Source organism: Orbicella franksi, chromosome 7, assembly GCF_964199315.1.
Source record: "Orbicella franksi chromosome 7, jaOrbFran1.1, whole genome shotgun sequence".
NCBI classification, from domain to species: domain Eukaryota; kingdom Metazoa; phylum Cnidaria; class Anthozoa; order Scleractinia; family Merulinidae; genus Orbicella; species Orbicella franksi.
Window position 1 is genome coordinate 17137389 of NC_138151.1, and position 23902 is coordinate 17161290.

At 39.9% G+C, this 23902-nt stretch overlaps 4 protein-coding genes across 5 annotated transcripts; 2 read left to right on the forward strand and 2 right to left on the reverse strand.

Annotated features, from left to right (window-relative positions):
• Positions 1-1890: 1890 nt before the first annotated feature.
• Positions 1891-3533, reverse strand: LOC145492947 (uncharacterized). The gene is made up of 2 exons (XM_081472324.1): positions 3055-3533; positions 1891-2543 (listed from the first exon to the last, which is right to left on the reverse strand). The coding sequence occupies exons 1-2, from the start codon at positions 3467-3469 to the stop codon at positions 2098-2100; spliced, it is 861 nt and encodes a 286-aa protein (XP_081328450.1). The 5' UTR covers positions 3470-3533; the 3' UTR covers positions 1891-2097.
• Positions 3534-7732: 4199 nt separating this feature from the next.
• LOC145491638 (rhodopsin-like) lies at positions 7733-8867 on the forward strand. Its single transcript, XM_081470848.1, has one exon. It carries the CDS (start codon positions 7733-7735, stop codon positions 8591-8593), a length of 861 nt encoding a protein of 286 aa, XP_081326974.1. The 3' UTR covers positions 8594-8867.
• A 3854-nt stretch (positions 8868-12721) lies between these two features.
• Positions 12722-14797, forward strand: LOC145492957 (chymotrypsin-like protease CTRL-1). Its single transcript, XM_081472330.1, has 2 exons — positions 12722-13390; positions 14269-14797. Exons 1-2 carry the CDS (start codon positions 13159-13161, stop codon positions 14586-14588), a joined length of 552 nt encoding a protein of 183 aa, XP_081328456.1. The 5' UTR covers positions 12722-13158; the 3' UTR covers positions 14589-14797.
• A 426-nt stretch (positions 14798-15223) lies between these two features.
• LOC145493035 (chymotrypsinogen B-like) lies at positions 15224-22981 on the reverse strand. 2 transcript variants are annotated; one of them, XM_081472439.1, is made up of 7 exons: positions 22813-22981; positions 22237-22434; positions 21683-21886; positions 19564-19884; positions 18397-18423; positions 17149-17250; positions 15224-16500 (listed from the first exon to the last, which is right to left on the reverse strand). In XM_081472439.1, coding segments are annotated over exons 1-7 (909 nt in total). In that variant the 5' UTR covers positions 22868-22981; the 3' UTR covers positions 15224-16498. The 2 variants fall into 2 exon arrangements, with proteins under 2 accessions (XP_081328565.1, XP_081328564.1); XM_081472438.1 differs by having other exon boundaries at positions 15225-16500; positions 18397-18432; positions 22813-22976.
• Between the last annotated feature and the right edge of the window lie 921 nt (positions 22982-23902).

Sequence of the window (23902 nt, forward strand, 5' to 3'; positions counted from 1 at the left end):
AAGTTTAGTAAACACACAAAATGGCGGATCGCAGACAAATTTCGGCGGCAAACGCAATTCTTGTCACTCTCTCATCTTTGGTCGCTGCTTTTCAGTTGTGTGGATTGATTTTAACATATTTAATTCTTGAAAAACGTCGTCTTCAAATGGTTGGCTCTCAAATCGCTAGCCAGTATAATATTGCCGTGGCCCGACTTCGAAACGCTCCGATCGATTCCAAACGATAACGCAGTCGTGGCTGGTGATCCTCCCCAAATGTCTGTCAAAAAATCGTAATGCTCTTTCACAATGCGCCCGCTCCCGCTTCGTGAGCCTTTGTTAACGGCGTTACGATAATCTTGCCTTAAAGCCTTGGCTTTTCCTTGATTCTGGAACACCCACTCTTTATTAGCGCCTTTTCTGCCTCACTTTCCGAAATGTATTTATTGTGCTCTTCCTTGTTCATATTCTTGACCTCTTTTTCTGGGAGAGTGACTTCCTCCGGCCCAAAATCTAATGGGTAATGACGAGCCATGCATTTTCGCACCGCAGCATACAAAGAGCAAGATCTGCTTCAAAATCAATTCCTTTGAAGTCACAATTTGTCTTATAATCGTTTATGTACTTCAGAAGATCTTCCTCTTTATCGTCCGTCCACGCAAACTTCTTAACCTTCTTGCTTACCGCCTGCTTTTGCATTTTTTTACGTTTCTTGGTCGAAACTTCATTTCAACACGTGCTAGTCTTCGCGGCTTCTTCTTCTTCACAGGCGAACGCTTGCTCTCCATCTCCGTCTTTGCCGCTTTCCAGTTGGTCGTTGAATTCTAACTGCTCCTCGTTTTGATCTTCCTCCTCGTATTCTAAGCTTTTCTGCAGCTGATAGCGGCGAAATAATTCACCTTTAGAAATGTTGTTCGTGGTCATGTTGAATTCTTACTGAAATTTCGCGCCTTTTACTTGGCGGTCAGCGGCCTTATCATAACAAGACATAGCCCTAACCCCCCGAGCCAGCCCTACCGTTTCGTTCTACATGGGCTTCTGTCAACAAAAGTCAACCCTAGCCCCTAGGGGTACCCTACCTTCAAGGTAGGGTAACCCTACCCCCTAGGGGCACCCTATCTCGCATGTAGAACGAACCGCATAAAACAAAAGAGAAGGGAAACCCTACTACATAGGGTGCCCCTATCCCCCCGAGGCACCCTCCTCCATGTAAACGGCCCCTAAAACAATCATTCACCTCAGTGTCGGTGAAAGTGATGGATATTTACCTCCACTTCGGTGAATAATTGTTAATTATTGATTACCAGGGCTTTACAAGCAAATAATCACAAACCGTCAGTTTTCTCACAATTTTTAAAACTTACAAACTCTCCTAGAAATGTTCAACTAGCCTTGGATTCTATACAGGAAACGTTGAAATTAGAGTTAGATTTCGGAATGTCAGTGGACAGTGAAACTGTTTGGAATATATATTTTTGGCTTTACGAGACGCCTTCGAAAACGTCACTTAGGACTTATAGACTGTACTTAGAGAATTCGCACGAGGCCAATTAATCATTGTCGGGTAAAGTCAGAGTTTAGAGAATGCCATAGTAATTAATTCTTAAACAATTTTAAACAGGTTACGAATTTAACAGAAAAACAGAAAAACTTTCGACGGTGGTTAAGGATGGATAACTAACAGTTAGTCTTTCTACCATAGAACAGTTTCCAACTGAGTGTCGCAAAACTAAAACCAAAGTAATAATCCTAGCCAATCACAAAAGACACAGGTAATACAGTGAACCAATCAAACTCGAAGTAATTACATGTAGCTGACACAAAGCGCTGGAAAACGCGTGCGATCGAGTCACGATTGGTTTTGGTTTTACTTCTAATTGAATGAAAAAGTGGCGCGAGGTTTTATAAGCCAGTCGTGTAAGTGCAAAACCAATTACTTTTCGACACTCAAATAAAAATCACAATATTATGATATTTTAAATTCACAGATACCACGGCAGATCATGTTTGTCGGGAAGAACTGAAAAAAAATCACTCAGATTCACACATTTATGCGATACGTATGATCGCGAAAAAAGAATACTATTCCCTTGAAATGCCAAATTTTTGTTGACCAAATTATTCTGTTGGAGATCCACCGCAACTTAAATTGTCATTATCACTGATGTCACTGCCACTGTTGCTGTTTTTTCGTTCGGGGCTCTGAATTGATTTAGCTGGGCTGTAACTCGGTGCGTTTCTCGAATCAACACCGTTTCCTTCGCACTCTGCAACCTGGTTGTTTTCAAAAGATTGTTGCAGTTTTTCGACCTCTATTTTTTTCCTGTCCTTTGCGCGTCTGTTTTGAAACCAGACTTGTATCCGATCTTCAGTGAGCTTGGTTGGTCCTTCCAGCTTTAACCTTTCTTCGATGTGAGGGTACTTGTCTCTCGCATAAACGGCTTCAAGAATTTCCAATTGCTCTTTCGTAAGATTTTTTCGTTTCCTCTTCGATTCTTGTTTCTCGTTGACCGCTGCTTCTGGCGAGCTTGTCGATGCATTGGACGATCGCATTTTCTTTGCGGCTGCAATTAATTAGTGAAGACATGATTTAAGCAAAACAAACGAAAAAATGGCTTCCTGCGCTGATGTTAGCGCGGTAGCCTCAATCAGAATAGGCCATTTCCGACTTGCCTTTTGCTTCTGTTTCAAAACGAGTCTGCGTGGGAAACCATTCATATGAAAATATGTTCCGCCTTGACCAGTTAACATTAAAACGAAAGCGAAGAGTTTAAATTGATTTTCTCTAGTAGTCAATGTCCCAGAAATGCCCAGAGAATTCCCTTCCGCGAGAAGAAACCGACTCAGTCAATTCTTTTTGTGCAGGCTACACTTTTCGCCGCGGACCACGTGACCCAAAACGAGATGACCGCGACAAAATATTGAGTTCTAGGAGCTAGACAATGTTCCGCCTACAGATTCTTTTTCATGCAGACCAAATTCATTTTCATTTGAAAGGTTTTACACGAGGACTCGTTCTGAAACAGAGGCACAAGGTAACTCGGAAATCATGAGCCATTAGAGCATGCTACTCACCTGGTTGAACTATCTCACTCTCTACCACCCCCTCAGTGGATGCCACACACCCTTCACTTTGCTCCCTGGGTGGTCCCACAAAACATGGCGGAGGGGTCAACAAACCATAATACGCAACCGGCTGTGGAAGAGAGCAGGTTTGCGCATGCGCTAATGGGAAGTGATAAGCCGCTGGCATGGGAGAAATATCGTACAGCGGTGAAAATGGAATACGATGATGACCTGAAAAGTATTGGAGCTGACCAGATCCAGGATTAAGTGAAGTGAAATCCAGATATGAGAGCTGATAGCGAGCTTGTTGAGTTTCTAATGGAAAATATCGCATTCCACTCTTCATGGCGACCAAAATACTCGCGGCTTCCAAAACATCTGGGGTGAGGCTGTTAGGCTTAGCTATCTCTTGATGGTCCACCATTATTAAACTTCTGTCTGTAACAGAGTAAGTGATCCGAGGTGAGAAATTGGAAAAGCTAACCCCCCCCCCCCCCCCATAAAACAACAACAAGCAAACGACAACAACATCAACAACGACAAAACAGAAACAAACACTACGTCGGTCGAAACAAAAGAAACTCAAAGACGAGAATGTTTCAAAATCTTGCGCTTGTTCTCCACACCCTCGATACTCTCGCGCGCTCTGACAAAAGTTGTCGCATGTTTGACAGAAAAAAATCGCAGATTTTTATACCGTGTCGTAAGCTTTGTCCTCTGTTAACTCCCATCTCTAATGGCCCCATCCCCTCCTAGCTTAAAAGTAGAATTTTGTAATAAACCCGCTCCGCCCCTTTGGGAAACCAAATATTGCAGTTAGACTGTATTACAGTCAATGAAGACACGAAGGTCATCCACAATTTGTGATTTTTGTAACAGCTTCAGATGAAAACAGACAAACAAAGAGACAAACAAACTATCTTCATTCTCGTTTGGGTCTTAGGATGAATATAATGTTTGCCAGTACCATAAGTCAATGTTTTGAGATTTCAAATAACCTCTTCGCCCCTCTCTAATAATTCCGTACGCCCGTTTATGAGGCGTAACTAAACCTTACGGTAGGTGCTTTCTATTTCTATGAATGCTTAGCAGATTTCTCCAGCTTAAATCTCTATTTCTTGCCATTTATAAAACTCGGAAAAATCTAGATGTATCTTCTTACGTTCTGACAACCGACAAACAAGTTCAATCTCAAGGGAACGCACTAACTGACTTTTTTCGGCAAATTAAAAGGGCAACTTCAGGAAATTATAAAAAAATAAATTCCAAGAACAGAAAAGACTTACAGTTATTGCGAAACATTGGTTAAAGTCATGAATTCTCTGTTTATTAAATCGAACAATAAAGTAAGCCTTCGACTTCAACCATGTTTATTCGCTGAGCGCGATTGAAAACTCGAATTCCACTCCTGAAATATTTAAGGTAGTTGCCGACATATCATAGAGTAGACTGCATGTTTTATTTTCACAACTTTATACCGATTTGCTGGTCACTAGTTTATAGTCATCAATTTCTCAGTTTGGAAGGCAGAAATTGTTGTTCGCCCATCCTATAAAGCTTTTAGTCCGCCTGGCCGGGTTTCGTGACTGCCGCCTCATTTATTGAGGTCCTTGCAGTCGTGCAGTACACTGAAATTACAAGCCAAGAATAAATTTATAATCCTCATTCCCAGGCTCAATCATTAAATGAACGTCTAAATAGCTTCATTAAACAATGCTAAGGTTTGAGGAAGCTTCTGTGAAATTCTCGCTAGAATATTTATTAAGGTTTTAATTTAGTATCGATACAAAAATTAATCGCAGCTTCGACTAAATAAACAAGCAATAATTTTTGGCCATTAGACTAAAATTGCATCAACGATTATAGTTAGCGAGTTACCGAATTTTTAGCTTCTTGGACCAGTCCAGTATGTACGTAGTTTTGAAAGCTGTCCAAATTTTCGCACGGTTGTTTATTAATCTAAATTGTGTTTTTACCCTGAACCTGAAAGGCCGAGCACGAAATTTGAACTTAATAACTGTGGACTTCTCAAGTAAGTTATCGCATAAGTATAAATGGAGAAAAAGAGAATTCTTACTCGAATTTTAGATGTGCACAGTTTAAAACTGCTTTGAACAGTTGAACGACATACAAAACGCCACTGATTGCGATGCATGAGGTCGAGCCGGGAAGCCTCAACTGACGTTGTGCAACGTTCTAATTGCTCTCTTAGCTTTTATTTTGGAATGGCGAATCATTCACCAACCGATTCGTGATTTCTCTAACGTTTGTTGTAAACAGCAAATATGCTGATTAATTCCTCTTCGTTTAGTGAATAAGTTTTGATAAAAAGGGAACTCACATTTAAGACTTGTATTCTCGATCAAGACGAAGTAAAGTTTTCAATTTAACTCAACTTTTGCGGCTTCAGTGAAGTCGTGGCAAAACTTGAGAATTCAAATCGCGATGAGATTTTCAAACAATTTTTAAGAAACAAAACGTAACCGGGTTAAGTTCTGGCCTGTTCTCTAATTCTTTCCAAAGGAAAGTTTTAATTCTCACTTGTCTATTTATAGTGTTGGCAGTACTTTTAACATTTGCGATTTTCTGTTCTTTTGTAGAAGGAAAGCGTATATACACTAAATTTTCCATCTAAACGAAAATTTCAAATTATTAAACAGCCTAAATATTCATTGGACATTTTCTTAAATTCATTTCGTCTGTAGTTGATTCCAAATTATACTAGAGGATTTATAAAATTTAAGGGCAACGATCTATACAACTAGAAACTGGCACTCAACGTTTGAACAATTTCTTCGGGGCGCCAGGGTTTACACAACTTGTTCAAGAAATCATGACTCTGTGATGTCCAAGTGAATTTAAATCAAGTATTGAAGTAAAACCCACCTTAAATGAAAGATTCTTGCACGTTAGGGCTGATTTAATCCTTGGCCGGCAGATCTCCGCTTTTTCTGAACGATCGTTGCAAAAAGCCGCGGTATAAAGTCACACAAACAGCAGTAAAAACACCATCACAGTTAGCAACGAAGCTTACGTCATGCTCAACCGCCTTCTGTGATTGGCTACTTACCCATTAATTGTAGACTTTTGCGCACTGAAAGGGTTTTCTTTCACTATAAGGACTTTCTTTCGTTTCAAGCGCAATTTGAAAATTACTGTTATAAGTCAAATTCAAATGTCGGTGATATGAAGTACAAATCAGAAAATAAAGCGAGTCTCCCCGTAAATGTGATTAACCTCAGGTCAAAGTGAACATGCTTTTAGAAATTTCTGACGAAAGAAGAAGAAGAACAACAACAACAACAGCAACGACAAAATGTTATCGATCGAACGCAATAGATTGCCGTATGTGTGTTGGTGGATATGTTAGAAAGCATGTTCTTTCGTGCTTCGATTGCATGAAAATTTCACAACTCAAATCTGTTGATCTGCGAGCCAGAAAGCAGCAGTATCGCTTTGTATTAGCTTGTATTAGTCCGAAAGTTATCTCTAAGCGAAAGCCATTTGTCAGAGATTCTAATGCAAATACAAGCCCAGCATTTTGATTAACTTGTCAGAGATCTTTTTTTTTCCTTTTCATTCAAAACTAGAGTTACTCGGGAATTACTTCGCTGTAAGCGGGCCATTAGTCGACTGTTAGTGGTTTTGGAGGTTCGGGTGTCATAGGTTGGGGATTTCCGTAGAATATTCGAAATTGCAAAGATTTAGTTACCAAAAAAATATCATAGCATGGTAATGTTTGAAATACAGTTAAGAAGAACTTATCGAGACTTGAGCTCTCAAGCTGACCCCGCGAACGAAAATTGAACTGGAAGTTATCCATACTTCAATTAAAACATGTACAGACGTTTCGCGGTAGTTAAAAATACAATAACACACGCTTTAAGCATTATTACGAGGTTTGACATTAACTTTCTCGAGAGTGCTCGAGAATTTAAATGAACTAAAGTGCGTTTTTTCTAATAGTATTCCAAAAGTTACCGCGCTATGCGAGTGGATTTTTAGTACATGATTTTTGCACTTATTGCTCCGTCTTAATATTCCCGAACGGAAAGTCTGTTCCAATCCTAGGCTAAGTTTAAATCCAATTTATCATTCCATATTGACTGGCGCTTGTCCCTTATTTTTTTCCCCTCGAGAAGAAAGGCCCTTTTCCAGAACTTCTCATTTGTTCCAATTTAACACTAAAGAAAAGAAACGAGGGCGCACTAGCCAATAGAGATCATCATTCGATGCAATTTCTTCTCTCTTTGCATTGGCGGAGAGCCGACCACGTGACCTTTAAATTTTGCTGCAAATAATATTCTCCTCATGCGTAATTGTGACCACGCTCTTGTGTGAAAAATATAAAATAGCAGAACTCGGTTATCGCAAAATATTGTGATTTGTCAGTGTCTTGCAGATCAGTTGGCAAAATTAATTTGGAAAATTACGATATTTCGCTAAACCTCTTCCAAAACTTGTTAATTATTTACCGATGATGTCGGTTGGATCAAAGACATCTTTAGAAGCCAAAGACTTATTGCGCATGAGCGAGATAGTTGGGAAACCTACTTTATACCAAATATGGAAATTGTTCGCTTCTCTACGTCAATGGACACACCCTTTGTAATTTGCGGCTCTCTAATAACGCGTAGAATATCCGGCATTTCTTGTTATGATCATTTGCTGACAGAAGGTCCTCGACATGAATTCAAAAATATTTGAATTATCTGCTCCATGGCACGACGCCTTAGCAGTCTTGTCGGCGATCTTTGTAGCATTTGCGTTAGTGGAGCAAATTCTCACCCTGAAAATCCTCTCACGAAGGGAAAATCGTCGAAAACGGCTGACACCGTATCTTATTAACCTGGCAGTTACCAACTTGATATTTGTCTGTTCCAACTACACGCTCTCAATGGCCTCGCACTTATCACGCAGATTTGTGTCTAGCAAACCCGTGTGTATTTTATTTGGTTATATCGCCAGCGCTTCTGTGCTTGTGACTTTTGCTTCACTCACGGCTTGTACATGCTTGGTATATAACGCTACGAAGGAACTGACGAAACGTCTCACCATAAAGAGGAACAAAGACATCAAAATTATTCTGCTAATCTGGTTCCTGGCCTTCGCCATATTATCACCGATGATCGAGTTTTGGAATCAAGACACGTTCCAGCCGGGTACAAGCGGTTGTACACCCATGCGCTTGCTGCAAACCCCAGAAGACATTGCTTACTTCGTCGTTCTAACCGTGGTGGCGTTTTCTGCGCCCATGACAATCAGCGTAGTTTACAGCATCAAAATCTATTTGTTGTTTGTTCAGGTCAAGCCGTTTCAAATGAGCCTCGTTCAGCAACGCAAATACCAAGAGTACAAGAATGTTTCCAAGATGATTATTGCTTTAGTTGTGGTATTCGTGTCCTGTTGGATTCCCTACACTATTTTCAGCTTAGTGACGCTAATTGGTTACCTTCCGAGTCCGGAATTACAAGCACTGCTCTCCTTGCTCACCAAATCAAGTGTCCTGCACACCCCTATAATCTACGCCACCTTTAATAGCAAGTAAGTAACTACATATATGCCAATTGTTCCTTGGATAAGTTAATAAACCTTCCTTCGCCGGAGTTTGCAATAATAAGCAAGTTTTGTATTTCTTTGCGACGATCGGAGAGAAATTTTAGGTCCTCGAGGTCAGAGGGTTAAAGGCAGTCAAGACAAAGGCGCGCAACCACAAATGACAAAAGTTTATTGTAACTTAAGCTTCATGAGAAAATCGCACATTTTCCTGGGTGGCTTGTGGTACCAGCTCAACAATTTCAATTACCAGTCGATGCACTGTTTTCTTCCATTTTATTGGCTGAGAGCCCACCACGACCTGCAAATAATTGCCAACATGTAATGATCTGCTCATGCGCAATGCCATCTATGTTTTGCGGCAAATAATGTCATTTCTACTCATGCGTGATTGTAACCAGGCTCTTGTGTGAGAAAATGGCAGATCGCTTGAATGTGCTGTCAGATATCGTAATTTAAATATGAAGAAAAACTTGGTGATCGAATGAGAAAACAATTTTTGAACCCGGTTATTGCAAAATATCGTGATTCGTTAGTCTCGCAGATCAATTATTTGCCTCAGCCTTCGGCCCTACGTTAAATAATTGATCTGCTCTCCACTGACAATAGACCCCCCCGGGGGGGGGGACTCCCATATAAAAACGACGGGGTTGGTCGTCGTACCTTTTAGGGGTTAAAAACGTAGTAATGGTACCTCTGAGGGTGTTCAGCCTCAAAAAGTCCACAGCAGGAGCTTTTGTGGTACCTTCTCGGGTATTGAGTTGAAAAAATATGACAGGAGATAATGTGCTGTTTTAGAAATGGTACCTTTTAGGGGTGAAACAGTTTCAAGCCACACCCACAAAGCAGGATCTTGGTACTTCTTTTAAACGAGTTCTTTTAAAAATTTCCCACGAGCAGCCCCCATCCTGTTTATGTGGGAGTTCCCCGGGGAATGGACATTTTAGACGATTCGACAGCCATTTTGAATTCTAGTGTTTCAAATAGCTATTATGGGATGCTCGGGGGCAAATTAGTATTACTGGTACAACGGCGGGCTCTCTCATTGGCTACCGCGAGGTTTCAGTCAGCGAGTACTAGTGTTACACGTGAGTGTTGACTGACGATTCCCTTTGGCGTATATTTTACAAAGTCTTTGTTGTGTTACATTAAGTTATGACGGATCCCTCGGGAAAGTATCTCGGATAACTGTGTTTTCCTCGAATCTTAACGAAGTTCTCGTTACTCAAGTTTCCCTTGGAACTAGACATTAGTGTTGAATATATCATTCATCGTCCTAGTCTTTCATGGGCTAAATTCTATGTTGATGACATCGACTAAATAAAAATGTTTTCTTTTCATCAGGTTTAGAGTTGCCTTTGTAAGTCTGTTTCGTTGTGACAGCTGTCAGAAGGCGCAAATCGGAGTCTCGCATCCAAACCAAACGGAAGCGCATCGGGTTTGTCTTCCTCAACCGATGGCTCCCAGATCCCCTCTCGTAGGCTTTGCCAGGAATACACATGGTGTGGTCATACACGAAGAGCTTGCTGTATCCTATGATAGCTTGTTTAATGTGCCGCGTTACAGGGAAAAGCTAATTGCTGTTTCGTCGGGTCTGAAGATTTACTCGCTTGAAGAACAGGCCTGATGGGAGTAAACACAAATTAAAAACTATCTTCTGAAAATAACTCGGCAACTTATTGGCAATCAGATGTTCATACTTCGACCAATCCTTTTCCTTCGAGCAACCTATATATTCTTTTTTTCATTCTAAGCAATTTCCACCCATTCTGAGAATTAAATCGGAAGAACTTTAAGTGTTTACCCCTGAATGTTTTCCGTGGTCTGGAAATTTCTGAAGATTCTCCGAATGCTTTCCGAGGATCATACCTGTGATTTTTAGAAAGATTTCCGAAGCTTGCCTGAAGATATCGACAACTGTTGGCTCATTAATTAGGAAAATTATTACAAATTCATCAGCATGTGAAAGATAACCGGCTGTCTTTTGCAGTGTAAAGATTCCGTAAGACTTTTTTCCTCCGGGAGGGAAATAAAACTTTGTAAATTACTCTAGTTTATATAATAAACTTTAGCTTCAATGAGTAGAGTTATTTAGCGACTCTCAGCGCAATAGAATTGCTTCAGATATTGCCAAGGGTCTAGTCGCTTTATATTGCATAGGAAACAGTTTCATCGAGTTATTATCTCATTTCAAACATGACAGAAAAGAACAACTTTCAATCTCCGAGCAATAATTACAATATTGACAATAGCTAAGACAAATTAAAAATAGTTTTTAATCAAAAAAAAGTTACACGGTAGGTAAAGAAAATTTCTCAAGATTTCAATGGTTAGCAAAGAAACTATTTAGGGCCTGTTTACAATAGATGCCTGTGTTCGTCTCCACGAAATACCGACATTTGGTCACGTGGCACCGCTGTGGCAGCTGAGTACTCGATGCAATGGTACAAGAAGAGACTGTATGAATGGAAGTATTCATTTCAATTCCTGCACAGTATTTGACGAAATGCTTGTCTCTGCCATCTTGCTGGTGTTTTTACTGGCACCACCGTCCTTTGAAGGTAAGAATAATTAGAGAAAGGAGTATAATTCTGTGTATCTTATTTATATCTGTTTTGAGAGTCACTTGAAACCGGCAAAACTTCGACTCACAGATTTCAACGAAATCGTTCCTAGAAAATGTGTAAATGTTGATCACAAAGTAGCTAATTCAGCTGATTCATAAAAGTGGTAAAGACTGCTTGGCTCTCATTGCAAAATTAGATCTTTTACTTTCCGAGAGTAACTGAACATTATAATTTGAAAATATAAAGGCAAAGGTTTTTCATTAAAACTTAATTTTCCAACTTTCCTTCGTTTCTTCCTTATCAAAGGAAAATTTAACATAAATGATAATGGAAAATACAAGTATCAGTTCTGCGATGTTGCTCAAGAAAGCTAAAGAAACGAATTCAGTGTCAAAACACGAAATTTGGCTGAGGCCTCGTTCACACTACGTACGCCGGAAAAATTTGACGACGCAGCTTTATTTCTTCCATCACGAAAACGGAGCTTTTCGAAAACGTTAGTCAAACCCAAACCGGGGAAATTTGAAAACACCGGCTTTGCGTTTTAGTGTGGACGAAAAACATTTTGAAAGCGGAGCCTTTCGGAAACGCTGACCTCACGATAATAATGTGATTGTCCTGTCAGAGGTTTCCTCAAACACAAATCCAAAATGACCGGTGACTGCTGCGTTTTTAAATGTTTCCCGAGTAGTGTGGACGAAAAACATTTGATGCGTTTCATATTTCTCCGGGGTAGTGTGGAGGGGGCCTTAACTTGCAGGTCAAAATGTGGTTGCTGACGAGATGAAGGGTACGATTAACCTATCAAATTTAGGGATGAATGAACAGCATGCAGAACGAAATTTTTGCTATATATCACAAAGTAAATCCTCTGTTCAAAATTCTGAAAAAATTCCATGTTCATGTCTGTGGCATATACCTGCCCTATATATTGCTGCTGGCGTTGATTAGTAAGCCTGAGGTTTAAATTACATATTTACTTATACGTTGATGTTTACCCTTTTACTCGTCATTTAGCTTAGTAACTCGTTCGTTAACCCCTATATTTCAGCCTGTGGAATACGTCCCTATGGGACCCGTATCCGTGGAGGCAAAGAAGCGGTCCCTCATTCTTGGCCTTGGCAGGCGTCTCTTCGCTTCAATGGGGACCATATATATGGTACATCGCTCATTACTCCCGAATGACTGGTTACTGGCTCGCACTGTGTGAGCCAAAACCCTGATCCTAAGCAATACAAAATCATTTTAGGTAAGGGATTTACATCTCTGTTACTTATTTATACAGCTTGTTGAAGCCACCAGATGAAATAAAACGCATAGACTATATATACATATACACTCACGCGACTTTGTCAACGGTCACATTTCGTCGTTATCAGCAATATTTCTACCAACATGCATGTAAATGATTGCCTCTTATTTGAACTTGAAACATTTAAGACATTATATGCGTACGTACATTTCAAGATTGATTGATTCTAACAGTTGGAAGTTGCGAAAGAAGCAGATTCTGAACGCAGCGAATCTCTCCTTTTACAAATACAACCACGGAGGTGAATTGACTTGTTATTTACGTATTCACTTTAAAAAAAAGCACCGCGGGGCTCATTACATTTTTCGACGTTTTGACGAGGCACTTATTAAAAGAAGCGCTTATTAATATCTTTTGAGTGTGTAGAGGCCCAGTGGCCTCACGGCTAGTGCGCTCGTCTCCGGATCGAGCAGTCCGGATTTCAATTCCAAGCTATCGTCTATGAAGGCCCATTCTGATGTCTAGTCCCTTGTTAATTCGGTGACGTTTTTTAGAGATACAAAGCAATTATTCTAACAACGTGTAAAATTAATTCATGCACAGTTAAAATTTAAATACACACTCCTTTGACCATAACAGGTCTCCATATAAAGGAGTGTTACAAGCTCTAAGCTCCCTCTTACGAAATTTCCTCAACAAACTGATAGCCGGCCTGGGACAATTTCCACACAATACTTGATGGTTTTTCATTCTCTAACCACAGGAGCTCATGAACAGAAAAACAATGGAGAAGAATATGACGTTTCCAAAGCGGTCACGCACCCCAGCTTCAATCAATGGTTTAACCTTAAGCATGACGTGACAGTGTTGAAATTGTCACGGCCTGCCAAACTTGGGCGGAAAGTAAACACAATCTGCTTGCCACCTCATGGGTCACGCGTTAAGCTGGGAACAAAGTGTTTTGTGACAGGTGATGAAAGTAAAATTATTATATGGCTAGCTCCTTGAGGGGGCAAGATGAACCAAATCCTGCAATGTGATTGGCTATCTTGCCTGCTCGGGACTGCCCGCCATGTCCCGCAAGAAAAACTTCCCCGAATTAAGCCATATGATAAGTCCTTTATTAACCAAGCTTGTGCGGTCAAGATGGCTGGATACTGGCTTCGTTCTTTCTTTGCGTGTTTATGGACCTCGACTCCTTCTCGGTCCATAAACACTCAAAAAAAGGACTTGGCCAGTGTCCAGCCATCTTGACCGCACAAGCTTGGTCAATAACCCAAATATCTCACACTGAGAAGCATTTCGAAATAAAAAACCTTTGCTACACTTTTCATAAAGGGAATAATATGTAAAGCATGGCTCTTAGTTTGTAATCAACTGGTTGTTAAATAGGGTAGATTAACTTACATTTTGATGATGGATAAGTGACGCTTCGAAGATTAACAGTTCGTAAGAGTAAATTTCCTTTAATTTTCCAAAGTAATCCTTTTGGTACTCAGTCTCCTCGAAGATCTATTAATAACGAGGGCTAAAGGAAGAATTTGAAACTTTGTTCACATTCAAGAAAACCATGGCAACGAGAGGCTGATGGGCTTAACAACCTGGGCGTGGGGTAGCGGTGGAGGAGTGAATTGGGTAGACAGGTCTTTAAGAACATCAACAGATTTTTAAAATCAATGCAAGCAAAAGTGACTGGCAAAATTGAGAGGGATTACAAATGTGAAAGTTGTAAGATATTGAAGAATTGTTTAAAAATCTTCAGAAATGCCTCACCCAATTTCAGATCTAGAAATGTTTCTAACAAAACTTCACCAAATTACAATGTGCCGCTTTCACTTTACTACATAGGTTGGGGTAGAACCCGACCCATCATCGGCGTAACTGCGTCGCACCTGAAACAGGCAGAAGCTCCGCTGGCAACCTATAAAGACTGCAGGCGCAAGAATGGCGATACTGTGGACGACGATGCAATAGTTTGTGTGGGAGGCCAGGGAAGCAGTGTGTTCAGTAATGGAGACAGTGGAGGTCCCTTAGAAAATGGGCGTTGGGTCCTCCGTGGGGCGGCCTCATGGGTGACTCGTTATATATGTCCAAAGCATAGGTACAGCGTCTATGCACGAGTCAGCTCATATGTCAACTGGATCAGTGAGCAAATTCAGGGAACATGAAAAGATTGATAGAAACGGTGAGACAAGAGAAATGCAATCGATGATATTGAGAAGTACCCTGAGGCGTGACCATGATAGTCAGTGTGCGTGCGCGAGCGCGAGTGATTTTTTTTACGCGTGCTGTACGTTTTCGTGTTCTTCATTCTTCTCTCCGTGTATTACAAACCATATATCTGATCAATTTACATTTGTAGCTATATGTCATTCATTCCGATCATTTTCTTAATTCTTAAACTCATTACTGACAGGCAACCAATTAAGCCTCCCTTGAATTTTCTTTGGTACAAAAAGGGCGTAGAAAATCACATATTTTAACCACGGCTGAAATGTCTAAGACTGCTGGATATATAACAAATAACGTTCTGTGAACTGAGCTGTAAGTTTCCCTTATTCTTGTATCTGTTTCTTTTTCAGGATCTATTCCAAGTTTGCTATCCAACAAAAGAAATTACAGTGACAGAAATTAAATATCTCGACATGGGCTCTAAACCAAATTATGATTTAATTAAAGGTTTTCCAAAACAGTTAAAGACTTACGGTGTGCTTGCTTTGTAACTGGCCAGAAATTCTATTCAGGGTTGTTTAAAAGATAAAAACCAACCTATTTGGCATTGATATGTTGAGAATTATTTCTTGAAGCAATCAATGCCGGATACAGCCTTCAATTGCAATGCAGTTGTATTTTGGCAAACGAGCGCATTTTTATCAAGCGAGCGCAAGACAGGAAAAGGCGTCCCAGGGAGTGGTAGTGAGGCTGCCAAGATGGCGGCGAACTCTTTCATGAACTAATACCGGTAACTCGCGAGCACACCGTGCCCACGGAAAACACCAGCAATATAGGCTATGCCGGATACAGCCTGCTAGCAGAAAACCTATAATTGGCCTTTCTGCCCCAAGGAATTAGGAAGTGTTTGCAAGTAGGCCTATTAGAGTGGATAGAAATGCAGATTTTGTTGTACATGTGGGATGGGCGAGTTGGCTCAGACGGCCAGAACTTCTGTCTGTTTATTTCTAATCTGCATTTGTAATCTGCAAAGGGATTAACTCATCACCGCAGATATGAAAGAAAAAAACAGGAAATAAATGAAACTAAATCACTATTGTTGCGCCAGAGGAACACGTGGAAATTTTGTAGCACGAGGCAAGGATATTGCTAGTTCATCAGACTAATGCTAGTTCATCAAAAGTCGTTAACCAAAACTTCGCTCGGCAGGTCGCTGTATCAGCTCACCAGTACCTGTGATAAGTATGGTACGTACGTTGATCATGGTAAAATGATGAAATCATTTTCGCAATATTATGTTGAATCATCATAGCGCATGCGTACCGTAAAATGTCTGTGTTTAAGTGTGTCCTTTTTAAAAGAAGCCCCCCCCCCCCCCTTCAAATGGCCAATCGCTTGTGGACAGATGTAAGAATTCTCTCTTACTCTAGTTAGCTATTTCTCCTTGTCCAAAGTAATCTGCATATAGCTTGCTTAGTGCCTTTCATTCACAGTTCTCTATATCTCTTTCTAGTTTTGATAGTTTCTAGTTTTGCATGTGGTGTTTGACGTATATGATGTGTCAAGCTCGTTAAAAAGGACATCGAACCCTTATTAGGCAGCCAGTAATCAAAGTCTTGATGAGGGCTTTCTATTGTTTTTACCTCCATTAAGGGGCTAAGCCCTTTTAAGCGGCCAATATCCATTCCCCCGAGATTGACCATTTAATAGGATTTTGAATCGCTGTAGTTGTTTTTGGCAATACCAATGTTGCGCAGTGAACATTTCAATCATTTCGTAAAAACTACTCAGAAGATTGAAAGGAAACAAAGAGATTGTTTTTCAGCAACTTTTATTTCTCCCCAAGAGTTTTCTCTCGTTTTCTCTTGTAAAGACACTGTTTACGAGATGTCGCTTGCTTCTATGATTCTGAAATAAAGAACCCAATATATAAATGAATCATTTTGATGATTTCAACAAGAACAGCACAATTGGCAAATAAACCAATCTCCTAATCACACTGAACGAAGGACCAAAATCACATTAATATTATCATTGAAAATGTTAAAGATTTGTAACAGTATATTGAGGTACTTTCAAAATGTGTAATTAGTTGTCATTTATACACGAAAGAGATTGGCTTGTCTTGTCCAGACGAGATAAGCTAGAATCGATAACAGATTGTTGACTGAATCCAGTTAGACAGTTGTAAAAGTAGATTAACAATAAGCCATTTGCGAGTTGCTCTTACCTCTATTTCAAAACGATTCTTCGTGCACAATCAGTCCATATTGAAATGAGCTTTTTTTGCACTCATTTCCATGTGAAAGGTTGTGCACTAGGACTCGTTTTGAAACAGAGGAAAACTAAAAGCAACTCGGAAAAGACTTCTTGTGGTTAAAAATAAGTTTCAAATGGTTCCTACATGTCAAATCTGCCCGATCGCGAAGACAATGTATTTTGGGTTCGTACGCAAGGAAGAGGTCGTTGGTATGTTTCTTGAATTCATCTTGACAGAAATGTGTAAGTAAAAGTACTAATACTATAAAAGCCAGTACACTTGACATTTTAACTTACAGCACTTTCGACAAGTCTTCTTACAGTTTTGGTACACTGTGGAATAATTGCACCATCGTCGGTTTCGCATGCAATTTGCCGCTGACCAGCTGTCTCGACAGTCTGAATATTACAAAACAGTAACGCATCGATTGAGAAATTAAAAAAAAAACCTTGTCATAGAAACACCGAAATGGAAGTTTGGGAGAACGAGAAATGTTTTAGGAACAAGTGCCGCAAGTTAGTATTTCCGCAGCTTTATCGAGTTTTCCAAGCTTTCAAGAGTGTTTCTATGTAAACAATAGAGTGCTTCTGTCGAGAAACTATTCAGGAACAATAGAGTGTCTCCGTCGAGGAACTATCGGCTGATAGTCGCCCCTAGGAAATTTGATGTTCTTAAAACTAGCATACATGCTAGTTTTATATCCAAATATGCTAGTTTTGAGAACATCAAATTTCCAAGGGGCAACTATCAGACTGATAGTTCCGAGACATAAACACTCTATTGTCTTTATTGTTCACCACTAAATTTTCTTCCGCGCGCCAATTCAAAAATCATATTGAATTATTTTCAACTTTTGTAGATGAAAGCCGTGAAAGCCAAATGTAAAATTTAAAAAAGAAAGCAAACAAAAACCCTCTTAATACAAATTCAATTGTTTATTTTCTATAAGCCTGCTTGTTTACAGAAATATTTTCACGGACGAGTACTAACTCTCCGGGTATTTTCCTCGGACGGACACTTTGGGCTAATAGTGTCTCCCCGCGGATGAACACTATCGCGTCACGTGATCAATTTAAACCAATAAGAATCGGCAAAAATCTAGTGATGAACCATAACGGCTAATAGTTGCCCCGCGGAAATTTGATGTTCTTAAAACAAAAATTTGCCCGAGAGGCGAATCTTCGAGGGCAAATATGCTAATTTTAAGAACATCAGATTTCCAAAGAAAAACTATCCGGACCGATAGTTTCGACACAAAAACACTCTAGAAGCGGATCAATCAAATATTTATTCTTTTTTTCCTATAAGCCCTCTTGCTTTCAGAAAAAAAAAAATTCACGGACGAGTACTATCCATCCAGGGTTTTCCTCGGACGGGCACTATGGGCTGATAGTGTCTCTTCGCCGATGAACACTATCGCGTCTCGTGATCAATTTAAACCAATAGGAATCGGCTTGAATTTAGTGGTGCACTAAAGACTCAATAGAATGTATAGAAAGGGACATTGACAGCAATCAATGACAATCTGTAGTTCAAGGACTTACTTCCACCGCCTCCATCACCTCCACCACCTCCACCACCTAAAGTGAAGGAAAGTGTGTATCAACTGTTAGGGTCGATAAGCTATAGCAATGAAATAAAACGCATTCTCGGTCCTAACATATTAGTAATTCATATAATTAAAACGGAGGAATTAAAGGTAATCATAACCATGACGTTGTGCAAGGCGCGGTGGCCTCATGGTTAGTGCACTCGTCTCCGGATCGAGCGGTCCGGGTTCGAGCTCTGGCGGGGGACATTGTGCTGTGTTCTTGGGCAAGACGTTTTACTCGCGCAGTGCCTCTCTATACACCCAGGTGTATAAATGGGTACCGGCGAATTTAAAGCTGAGAGTAACCCTGCGATGGACTAGCATCCCAACCAGGGAGGAGTAGAAATACTCCCAGTCGCTTCATGCTACATGTACATGAAACCGGAGATAGGCGTCGGCCTGATGAGCCACTTGGCTCGTATGTAGACTTTACTTTTACCTATAACCATTACTTTGTTTGGATATCTGACATAATTTATCAGCATCCTTTTAACTGCTTTATTTCTCTTGTTTCTCTTCAGCTTTAGTTTCGATCGATTAAGAAGATATATCAAACACTCCAGACGGTGTCTTGTCATATTTCCAAACATGCACCTCAAAGTTCGTCAAAAATACTCCACTGCGAGTCGTATTTTCCACTGACTTTCTGTTCTACGTTAAGTTTGGAAACGTGGTAAAACACGGTTTCTTGCTTTTGATCTATTACCTCTAGACATGAATATAGTTCAGATTTTAAAGCTGGGAAATCCTTGCACTGAAATATTACTTTTTGGGAAAGAGAATCAACGTTGAAAAAAAGCATAAATAAAAGTAATAGGTTTAATGGGGAAATGGCGCTTTGAGATGGCAAACTTACACAAAACAAAATTTAATAGAGGTTATTTGTTCGCTGTAAATGCTTTGATACTAAACCGAATGTTCTGTCCACTGCCGAAACAAGCGTGCACTTCGAGCTGCGATGATACACTTAAATCATGGTTGCCCATTTGGAAGAAGACGGATTGCCTTCTAAAGACTAGATAATTTCCAATCGAGCATCTCAATAGCCGATTTTCGGTTTTTGTAAACATTAAATTGCATTATAATATAGCCTCAAATAAGTATCCAGATCATGTCACACCTTTCATTTGTTCTTCTATCCAGTTAATATAAGAGCTAACACGAGCATACACAGAAAATGTGTCACCAGGGCACGTTTTGCTAGTCACCCACGAAGCCGCTCCACGGAGGACCCACCGACCTCCCTCCATACACGACAAGGGGCCACCACTGTCGCCATTACAGACACTGCTTCCTTTGCCTCCCACGCAGACCATGGAACTCTCATCTACTGATCCTCCATTTGTTCTGCGACACTCGCTGTGACTCGCCACTGGCGCCGATGCTTGTTTCAGACGAGGAGCAAGTAAGTAGTTGTTGTTTGGGTCGATCCTTCCCCATCCTGACAAGAAATCAATCAATCAATCAATCAATCAATCAATCAATCAATCAATCAATCAATCAGTCAATCAGTCAATCAATTAACCAATCAATCAATTAATCAATCAATAAGTAAATAAAAAAAATTACAAAAATGGCTAGATTAGATAAGATTTGTCAAAATTTTGAAAACGGATTCTGACGCTGAAACTTCAGTGGCTGTTCGTTCATCCCTTGCTACGACTTTGACGTGTCAACTCACTATCTCTCCACGTCATTTGACATTGCCATAACAACCACATTTTGACATGCAGTTCGAGCTGAATTAACGTCTACCTCTATAGACTATTGACTTTATTGAATTCTTAGCTTAGTTCATTCTTTCCAATTATCAAGAACTACATTCTGGTATCTTTTTTGGGTAGATTGCCCATCAGTTCACGTTATGTTTTTGACTTTCTGAGAAAATAAGCAAATTCCATTTTAGGAGACTCGGAATTAATGCAAGAGTGGGAATCCAAGATGACGGACTTATTTAGTGACGTCGTGTAAAGTTAGATGATGTCAGAATCAACCAAAATTTTGTCATGTCGTATAGTAAGCTGTATATGTCTCATTACAACGCACACCCAGGAAAGTGGGGTCCATGGCCCCCATGTATTACGGTGGATGTGGTGGGGGGAGGTGAGAATATACGTTTGCGTGTACGTCCGAGAGTTAATTCGGTAATATTTGCTCAAAATTGAACTCATGGTTGGAATACGTTTACAAATAAAGCGAAATTTCAGCGAACACTGTGACTTGAAAAACTAGGATAACAATGCGCGATTGTTAAATTTATTTCCATGTGTAACTTTCAACACATCTTGAAATAGAAAGGCAACTAAAAAAAAAACAAACTTTGAACGTATTTTTTGATCAGGATGAAAACTTTATCTCTCCAAGGACACGTGAAAATTTACAACATTTTGCTAGTCATTTTTTTCTGAATCAACGTATTCATGAAAACACTTCGCACCAAATTCACTGGAAAAATGTCGGAAGATCAAAGCTCGCACGATGTAACCATGGTAACACAACAATGATATCTGCATACTAATTTAATTTTGAAAACGTCAGAAATTGTATGGAATTCAGAACTGAAACTTTTTGCCTTTTACAAATAATGTTGAAGCCACGGAACTATATCTGGTGTTGCTTTCTGTCACTACATTGCGTTCAGATTGTAAAAAATTTGAGTAATTTTGGTCCATATATCCTGACATGTATCATATAAGAGGAAAGTAGGCTTTAGCACGAGGTTCGTCAGCGCGTCGGCTCAGAAGATTGCTCGATCCAAATTTTGCACAAGACGGCTATTTTACATTTTCTTCGTTGTTGTTCGTCGTAATAGCACATGAACGTAACGTTTTCGTAAAATAAAATTACACATACCTTGTTCCTTTTCGAAATTAGCAGTTCCACAAAATCAAATAACAGTTTAGGACTGCCGCCATAGACCGTTTTACAGTTGTCTGCTCAGTGACCTGGCCTTTGAGTGACAGCGAGGTTACCTTGTTTTGCTAAAGACTTCACTGCTTTTGTTTTGTAAATCAAGTCATTCTTATGCTAACAGTTGGCATTTAAATGAGAAAAACAGAGAGGTCAGTATCAAAGCAAGGTTACCTCCAGCCTCGCTTGCATTCATAGGCCAGGTAACTAAGCATAAAACTGTAAAATGGCCTATAGAAACACGTTACAGACAACATACGCACAGTCAGCTCTGGGTACCAGATTAAAAAACAAAACACCTTTCATGTAACGAAATACAAAGAATTTACCTGTCACATAACAATTCGTTCCTGGACTGACACGGGACCCATGTGACGGTAGACAGATCGTGTTGATTTTCCCGCCAAGAGTTGCTGGACGCGCCAATTTCAACACTGCCACGTCATGTCGCAGATACTGCATGCTGAATGAGCGATGCCTGATAACGCGGGAAACTTCAAAGACCTGTCCGTCACCGGTTCTCCTGTGAGCACCTTTTAAGAAAAATAACAAGTTGTTACGAAAAGAAACCATTAATATAGTTGAGATTGTAAATATATGATATGTATATTATAAATAGAACTTTTGTTATTGATAGATTCGTTCATTCATTCATTCATTCATTCATTCAGTCAGTCAGTCAGTCGGTCATTTATTCGTTCGTTCCTTTGTTCGTTCGTTCCTTCCTTCCTTCCTTCCTTCAAGAGGTCGTTCGGTCTTTCATTTACTCTCGTTCGTTCGTTCGTTCGTTCGTTCGCTCGTCCATTCATTCTTTCTTTCATATCATCATTCGCTCGATCGTTCGCTCTGTAGTTCATTCATTTACTACAGGCTTTAAACACACCTAAGACCAGTGAATATCGACCAGGGTCACTGCTCTGATAGACACAATGTGCTGCAGATACAACCCAATCTTGATTAACAAGGGAGGCGCCACAAATATGCCGTCCATCATAACGAAGGGACACTTGCCAGGGCCATGAATTAGGGGTTGCTTCTTCGCCGCCCACAATACGGGACCCAAAGGGTTTCTTTCCACATGCTGTTGGATGAAAAATATTTATTATTTCTCCTCTCATATTACCTTTACTGTTTGCATAAATAAATGCAGAAAGAGAAGAAGAAGAACGGTTGTTTTCGTCTAGAAAGGGCAACTTAGTATACCGTTTGCGCCTTTCAATCATTTTCTTGTACAAAGTGTAGCCGGGTATACCAACTTAGGCTAGTAACAATGAACAATGTACGGCAGAGGATAATTTCTTCATGATCTTTTCTGATCTTTTTGGACATAAAAACAAAGGAAAGCTTGAAAATGAATTTATCTATGTGAGTATGAATATCTAGCTGCTGTTAATGTTATAGCACACAATATGTCATTAAAAGGAAATCATGTACGTACGCTAGATATGTTAAGTCTTACCTTCTGTAAGTGACGGTGTTGAGACACACACCAACAAGGTTAAAACGAAAATCATCTTGCTAGCGATTTGACCAAAAACAGGCAGGACTTGTTCCTTTATGCTACCCCTCCAAGACAGCTGTGTTTGGATCCCTTTTGACGAATGGAGTTCATAACTTTTTTAATTCGCAGTTTTTGTTATTGCACTTGAAATCAGTCATGAAGAATCTAAGAAAACTATCGACTATGTGTTGTTAGTCTGATATTAAATTCTTTCCAAATGGCATATAACATCATTGCATTTCATCACCTGGTTCGTCTGTGTTTTCTTCTTGTCTTTCATGACTGTGCAAATACTGTCCATTATTTCACCAAACCGTCGGTTGCAAATACTTCAATAAAATATAGTAAAGAAACACATTTTTTATCCTTGTTTTTAACCTGTGTCGCAAAGCAGTTGTTCTATGTTTGGGCGCCTCATTTCTAATACGGTTAGCTACCTGTGGCTGGTCACTTGCACAGACAGACCAAAAAGCATAGCGGATGCAAAAATCATCCTCACTGGTAGTGATATGACCATAGAATACGGACACGCTTCAGGTTTTATTTGTTCTTTCATGTTTCAGTCGAAAGCTGTGTTTGAGGCCTTTTTGGCCAATGGATTTCATAATTTCTTTTAACGCCAGTATTTGTTATTGACTAGCTTCGAAATCAGAACATGATCGATTATTTATTGTAAGTCTGATATTAAATTCTTTCCAAATGGCACATAATAACATTGAATTTTATCACCTGGTTCGTCTGTGTTTTCTTCGTCGGCTTTCGTGTTCAAATAAACTTAAAAAAACTGTTTGTTATTGCACATGCAAAACAAAGATTGCTGATTCTTCCATAACGAATAGTATAGGAACATGATTTTTACCCTTGTTTTGTGACCTGTGTCGCAAAACGCTTTTACTACTGTATTTAGGCGCGTCATTCCCAAGACGGTTAAGTAACCTGTGGCTGGTACTTGCTCAAACACACCAGCGAGCATAGCTGAGAGAGCAAAAATCTTCGTGGTGCCGATATGATCAAACACAGGTAGTTTATATTTGACTGTTATTTAATG